Source organism: Pteropus vampyrus, unplaced genomic scaffold (genome assembly GCF_000151845.1).
Source record: "Pteropus vampyrus isolate Shadow unplaced genomic scaffold, Pvam_2.0 Scaffold397, whole genome shotgun sequence".
Taxonomy (NCBI): Eukaryota; Metazoa; Chordata; class Mammalia; order Chiroptera; family Pteropodidae; genus Pteropus; species Pteropus vampyrus.
The window spans coordinates 1,267,085-1,274,983 of NW_011889178.1; the positions used below are offsets into that span (position 1 = coordinate 1,267,085).

Consider the following 7,899-nt stretch of genomic DNA (forward strand, 5'->3'; position numbering starts at 1 on the left):
GTAACTGCTTTGGTTGACACTGGTGCTGCATGTACCATAATACATACTAATCTTCAGAAAATCTCTGGTCTTCTCTTGGATATGGAGGCCAGACTGTAATGGTTGGGAGAATTCCCCATATTCTCCAAATTGGGCACTCCCCTTCAATATGAGGTTTTTATTTCCTCAATCCCAGAGAACATACTGGATATTGACATCCAACAAGATCAGACTTCACAAACCTCTACTGGAGAAATCCACCTTTGAGTACATGCCATCAAATTGATTCTGAGAGGCAATGCCAACTGGGAACCAGGTGGTTCACCACTACCATGGAAGGTGGTGAAAATCAGACGATACCTACTATTGGGAAGACACATCCAAGAGCTCGACCATGTGGGCATTGTGTCCTCTGCACAAGATGGCTTTAATAGCCCCACGTATCCAGTAAAAAAACCAGATAGCTCCTGGAGGATGACAGTAGACTATAGAGAGCTAAATAAGACAGTGCCTTCACGCAGCTGTGCCTAATGTTGCCACCATATTAGACATGTTAGCTACTGTCCTAGAAATGTATCATGTTGTACTGGACCCGGCCAATGCCTTTTTTAGCATACCTCTGGCTATGGCATCCCAAGATCAACTTACTTGGGAAGAGCAAAAATGGACTTTCCAAGTGCTCCCTCAAGGTTATTTACATAGCTGCACCATTTGTTATGGAATTATGGCCTGGCATTGGTCACTGCTTTCTTTCCAGAAAAATGCACCCATTACATTAATGACATAATGTTAACATGTGAAGATTTGCCTATACTGCAGAAAACCCTACACGTCTTACTGGACTACTTACAGAAGAAAGGATGGCCAGTGAATTTGCAGAAGGCAGTGCAGTAAAGCTCTTGCCAGTTGTACAGTCGGTAAGACCCACATTGTTCCTGAGGCATCATAGACAAAGTACAAGTTTAACCCACAGTAAAAAAAAAATGTGAAAAGGTACAGGCTTTTTGGGGAATTTGGGAGTATTGGTAAACTTTTACAGCCAATTTAGCACAACGTCTTTGCCCCTTGTATTGCTTAGTAAAAAGGGAACACATCTGGGACTGGGGACCAGAACAACAGGCTGCTTTTAAGAGAGCAAAAATACTAGTTAAAGGTTTAAAACTCTTGGACTCTCCCAGGTGGGGTTGCCGTTTACATTAGATGTCTCAGTGACTCCAGAAGACAAGGGCTAGGCAAAAACAGTGAAAGGAGAGAGTGCCCCTTGGATTCTGGTCCCAACTGTGGAAGGGGGCAGAGATCTGACACACCCTGTAGGACAGCAACTACTGGCAGCATATAAAGCACCTCTGTAGACAAAGCCTCTTCCTAAGGAACACCCAGTTATGGTGAGAACTTCTCTCTTTATCAAGGGGTGGGTTGGCAGTCAGTGGGTTCCACTGACTGCCTCTGCCATGGCTCGGACTCCTACCTGACTAAATGGCATGCCTACCTACAGCAGAGGAGTACTGTCAATAGGTCTCTGTCTTTAGAGATGGAGAAACTATTAGGCCATATTGGTTATATAAACCATCCAATTGCCCTTGCTCCTATCCATGTTTTAAAAAATAAATAAATAAAAAGAATAGATACACCAATGGATCTAGCTGGGGCAAATCTGTCTACCTGGATAGATAGAAACAGGAACAAACCCCAATAGGCAGCAGGCTGAGTTAAGAGCTGCCTGGTCAGTAATAACACACAAACTTTGCTGATCCTATGCACAGACAATTGGGCCATTTTGAAAGGATTGACTCTGTGGCTCTGGCAATAAAAGATGGAGGGGTGGATGATTATGGAGAGACTCTTATGAGCACAAGAGATAGAGAAAAAATATTTGGACTCACTTACAAGAGCCCCAGGCAGACCTTGTTGTATTCCGTGCCCCTGTCCATAGGGCATGCAAGCCCATAGGTAATCAGGAAGCTTAAGCAAAAATACACACTTTTTCAACTGACCATGCCAAGCAATCTATGCCCCAGTGTTCAAAGGACCTGACCAGGCTACTTTTACAGCAGGAACGAAAGCAAAGATTTTGCAAGCAGCCCCAAGTATATACTAGAGGATGATAAGCTCCATAGTGAGGCAGAACATTTATGACGTCGGGCAATCTATCATGGATCTAGAAAAAACTGACTTGTCCTGAGAATGCAACCAAGCTGTTGAAAGACTCAGAACTCAGGCAGAGGAAAAGAAAAGGGAGAAATAAATGCAACAGGAAAGAAAAGGCCGGTGAGGATAACCGAAAAGCAAATGTGGCATGATTTGGTTGCTGCAGGGAACTCCAGGAGAAAAGACTGACCACGGGCTTGATGTAGTGCTAGTGAGGTTATGGAAAGCTTTAAAATCAGAACAACAGTTCTACCCAATATCCTCTGTTCCCCCAGAGAACACCCCAACAGGTCAGGGGAGCCCTCCTGGATTTCTTCCTACTCTGGTTGCGTGCTTCCCACCCCCCAGTATAGGATGAAGGCCAAGATCATCCTCAAGAGAGAGCCACAGCGGGGCATCTGAGGCCTCATGTGGAACTTAACCATTCACTGATCCACAAGAAATAAAAAGAGTAACTGCTTTGGTTGACACTGGTGCTGCATGTACCATAATACATACTAATCTTCAGAAAATCTCTGGTCTTCTCTTGGATATGGAGGCCAGACTGTAATGGTTGGGAGAATTCCCCATATTCTCCAAATTGGGCACTCCCCTTCAATATGAGGTTTTTATTTCCTCAATCCCAGAGAACATACTGGATATTGACATCCAACAAGATCAGACTTCACAAACCTCTACTGGAGAAATCCACCTTTGAGTACATGCCATCAAATTGATTCTGAGAGGCAATGCCAACTGGGAACCAGGTGGTTCACCACTACCATGGAAGGTGGTGAAAATCAGACGATACCTACTATTGGGAAGACACATCCAAGAGCTCGACCATGTGGGCATTGTGTCCTCTGCACAAGATGGCTTTAATAGCCCCACGTATCCAGTAAAAAAACCAGATAGCTCCTGGAGGATGACAGTAGACTATAGAGAGCTAAATAAGACAGTGCCTTCACGCAGCTGTGCCTAATGTTGCCACCATATTAGACATGTTAGCTACTGTCCTAGAAATGTATCATGTTGTACTGGACCCGGCCAATGCCTTTTTTAGCATACCTCTGGCTATGGCATCCCAAGATCAACTTACTTGGGAAGAGCAAAAATGGACTTTCCAAGTGCTCCCTCAAGGTTATTTACATAGCTGCACCATTTGTTATGGAATTATGGCCTGGCATTGGTCACTGCTTTCTTTCCAGAAAAATGCACCCATTACATTAATGACATAATGTTAACATGTGAAGATTTGCCTATACTGCAGAAAACCCTACACGTCTTACTGGACTACTTACAGAAGAAAGGATGGCCAATGAATTTGCAGAAGGCAGTGCAGTAAAGCTCTTGCCAGTTGTACAGTCGGTAAGACCCACATTGTTCCTGAGGCATCATAGACAAAGTACAAGTTTAACCCACAGTAAAAAAAAAAATGTGAAAAGGTATAGGCTTTTTGGGGAATTTGGGAGTATTGGTAAACTTTTACAGCCAATTTAGCACAACGTCTTTGCCCCTTGTATTGCTTAGTAAAAAGGGAACACATCTGGGACTGGGGACCAGAACAACAGGCTGCTTTTAAGAGAGCAAAAATACTAGTTAAAGGTTTAAAACTCTTGGACTCTCCCAGGTGGGGTTGCCGTTTACATTAGATGTCTCAGTGACTCCAGAAGACAAGGGCTAGGCAAAAACAGTGAAAGGAGAGAGTGCCCCTTGGATTCTGGTCCCAACTGTGGAAGGGGGCAGAGATCTGACACACCCTGTAGGACAGCAACTACTGGCAGCATATAAAGCACCTCTGTAGACAAAGCCTCTTACTAAGGAAAACCCAGTTATGGTGAGAACTTCTCTCTTTATCAAGGGGTGGGTTGGCAGTCAGTGGGTTCCACTGACTGCCTCTGCCATGGCTCGGACTCCTACCTGACTAAATGGCATGCCTACCTACAGCAGAGGAGTACTGTCAATAGGTCTCTGTCTTTAGAGATGGAGAAACTATTAGGCCATATTGGTTATATAAACCATCCAATTGCCCTTGCTCCTATCCATGTTTTAAAAAATAAATAAATAAAAAGAATAGATACACCGATGGATCTAGCTGGGGCAAATCTGTCTACCTGGATAGATAGAAACAGGAACAAACCACAATAGGCAGCAGACTGAGTTAAGAGCTGCCTGGTCAGTAATAACACACAAACTTTGCTGATCCTATGCACAGACAATTGGGCCATTTTGAAAGGATTGACTCTGTGGCTCTGGCAATAAAAGATGGAGGGGTGGATGATTATGGAGAGACTATTATGAGCACAAGAGATAGAGAAAAAATATTTGGACTCACTTACAAGAGCCCCAGGCAGACCTTGTTGTATTCCGTGCCCCTGTCCATAGGGCATGCAAGCCCATAGGTAATCAGGAAGCTTAAGCAAAAATACACACTTTTTCAACTGACCAATCAGTTGACACTGCAGATTGGGTATACCAAAAAAAAAAATGGGCACTGAAGTGCCAGATAGGATGGTGCATCACCAAGAAAGCCAGACTGCCCTTAAAATATGTCGATCTGGTTAATGCAGCCTGCCCTGTCTGTTCCAAACGACACCCTAGATAACTGCCACGGGAACCAGAGACCATCCACTGAAGCCCTCAACTGGTAAGAGACTGGAAAATTGATTACATAAGCTTTCTCCCATTGAGTGAGGGCTTTATATGTACCCTGGTTTTCTAAATACCACATCTGGCCTGACTCAAGCCTTCCCATGTCAGTGAGCAAATCAAGCTGCCACCATAAAAGTTAAGTACTATGTATAAGTACCCCCATCAGATAGATGGCAATCAGGGGTCACACTTCAAAAGACATGATGTACAGGACTGGACAAAAGAACACAGCATTGAATGGAGATCCCACCTCTCATATAACCTGCAGGCATGGTAGAACAGAAAAACAGTGTCCTAGGAAAGCTATGTTGGTCAGGCAGACAAAATTGCTTTCCCAAGGGTTAATATATTTAAATGACCAGCTGGGTTGGTCATTTAAATATATTACCCTATTGCCCCATATACCAGATTGGGAACTCATGCTGAGGCATCCAATACTGTAAGGGTATGGAAAACAAAGGATACAGCAATAGTTCTGACCCTTGCTGTGGACCAGAGAACAATAGTATCAAGGGCCCCGAGCTCATCACCCTGGGAGAGGGGACCATCTACTAGAATTTACAATGAGATATTATTCCAGGATAGGTCGGTTACTTCATGCCCCGGAGTGAGAAGAAACTGTCCAATATCCAGTGGGATCTTATTATTCAAATGCAGTCGGGAACAGTGGAAACACACTATGAGTGGACCTGGATGCACACCATCAAAAGAAGAGAGAAGGCAGCGGTTCTAGTCTGGCATATTACTGAGCCCATTCACCTCTTGGCACCGGAGAACATAACCTTCCCCAGCCAATATGTGTGGTTTACTCAGCCTGGCCAGATTCCCAAGGCTGTGACCACATTGACATCTAAAGATCAGGCTGCAAGTGTAATTCCTGTAGAAAAAGATGATCTCCCACTTCAAGTACCTATGAAATATTTGCCTTTCCAACCTTAGCAAAGGGGCATCTGTGTCACCATCCAGACAAGATGTTCTGTTTTTAGACCAGATAAATTTGCTAATATCTCTTCTATGTTATACATTGGTTTGGGCCTTGGGGTAGAGGGAGGCATGGTATAAAAAATTGTTGCTACTACTTAGATTGCTTCTCTTAATTTGTCTTTTTTCTTGTATGTGCCTATATTGTTGCTGTAGATTGTATTTTCATGCAGTCAGTTGGCAGCTAGGCAAGCTACCTGCCTGATATCGAAGCCCCTTGCTGATCACTCAGGTCATCTCGCAGAGGAGGGGTGGCACGTGAGATTGTAAGAGCTAGTCATGAGGTGTGGAGTGTGGAGGAGAGACTGTTCCATGATGTGACTGCTACCTGAGCTGGACCCGGGCCAGAATGGAGATTGCTTACCACAAATGCCTTTGAAAACTGGCTGATTACGATCATGTTTATTCTAACACAAATCAGCACCCCTCTTCTGCCTTTCTGCTATGTGCTGGTTCCTGGAACAGGCTGTTGTTCTGAACTGGTCAGTAATGTCTTGTATCTGGTAGCATTCGTGTACCTGTGACTATACCCTCCTTTTATCCTACATAATTCTCTGGCACCTGTTAAGTGGCCCAGGGATCCATTTTGTCTTGCAGTCAACCAAGACCTTCCCATATGTCGGTTTCCCTTAATCAACTAATTACCATACTTGAGTGGTCAGCCTCTTTCTTTAGTCTTTCCTTGTCTTCCACTTATGGAGATAGATTTTCAGTCCCAGGACCTTTCCCGGGATAAATGGCAAGGATTAAATCTGTTTTACTCACTTTTGCTTTTTATCCCCAGCATTTAACATCGTGTCTGGCATCTAATAGACATTCAATAAATATTTGTGTAATTAATTAATTAATTGATTGATTAATTAATATGATTGCATCCATAATCCCCAGTAGCAAATAACTCCTCTACTACTGTAGAAAGAAGACAGAAAATTCAAATACAAATTCATGTAACAGCATGTATTGCTTTTTTTGGAAAATATCAATTCACTGATTTACATAGATCTTCTAAATTTTGACATATGTCATTATGCAATATTTTTAAATCGCATTTGTTCATATCATTACCATCCCATCAGAAAAGTTCTTAAGTGTTGGGAAGAGGTTAAGCTCATGACAGCAGACACAAGTATTCCAAACTGCTAATTAATATTCACTTGAAAGCTCTAATTTTATGCTAAGCAACAAACATGGCTAGCTGTTTTCTTTAAAGTGACAGGCTCACTTCATTCATATTTGAGAAAATGTCTGCCAAATAGCCAACTCTCATAATCATATTTGTCTGTCAGCATTCTTTCAAGTAAAAATAGTATTCCATGAAAGAGATAGATCAGTTTACAACTCAAACAGTTGCACTAGTGCTTTTCCTCAAGGCAACATTGTACTTTAGTGTGCAGCCAAAATGCTTTTTTCATACTTTGCATTCTTCCCACATCACATAAAATATTAAAATAACATTTACAACAGGATAAAGACGTGTTAAAATTTTTTTGTAATTTACTGTTTCTACTGTTTCATCTCTTACACTCTTAAGTGAACCTAACTTTTTCCTTTCTTTTTCCATGAGTGCCTGACAATAAATAATTGTGACTACTAATACAGTTTGTTGCTACTACATTGATTTGTGCAAAGGTACCAGCAGTTTTACCCATTACTGTTTTTGTGCCATCAATGAAAATGTTAACACGAGTGAAAAGACAAGCAACCTCTCAGTATTACTATGAAAATAGTTTTGACTGTGCAGACCCCAAAAAGGGGTCTCAGAAACCCCCAGGAGTCCACAAACCACACTTTGAGAACTACTGGCTTACAATATTGCCATGGCTTATTCACAGTTGGAATAAATTAAAATTTTTCCCAAGAACATAAAGAAATAGCCTGCATACACAATATTTAATTTTATATTTCATGGTCAAAACAATGTTGAAAAGATTGTTAGAACAGAACAAAGTTAGAGGGAAAATTAGCAAACACACATTTTCAATTTGAAAACTTTCTACAAAGCCACAGTAATCAAGATAGTGTGGTGCCGGCATAAGGATAGACAATGTTATAGGATCCAGAGTCCAGAAATAAATGCTAACATTTATGGCAAATTGATTTTTGACAAAAAGATCAAGACAATTCCATGAGAAAAGAATAGTCTTTTCAATAAATAATGGT

At 42.0% G+C, this 7,899-nt stretch overlaps 1 protein-coding gene across 1 annotated transcript in view; it reads left to right on the forward strand.

Annotated features, from left to right (window-relative positions):
- Positions 1-529: 529 nt before the first annotated feature.
- The window catches only part of GZMA (granzyme A), a 19,758-nt gene continuing 12,388 nt past the window's right edge, over positions 530-7,899 (forward strand). The window contains exons 1-4 of the mRNA XM_011380624.2: positions 530-668; positions 799-896; positions 2,294-2,417; positions 3,377-3,474. Of these exons, the coding sequence (XP_011378926.1) occupies positions 530-668; positions 799-896; positions 2,294-2,417; positions 3,377-3,474 (459 nt within the window). The remainder of the gene's footprint in view (positions 669-798; positions 897-2,293; positions 2,418-3,376; positions 3,475-7,899) is intronic.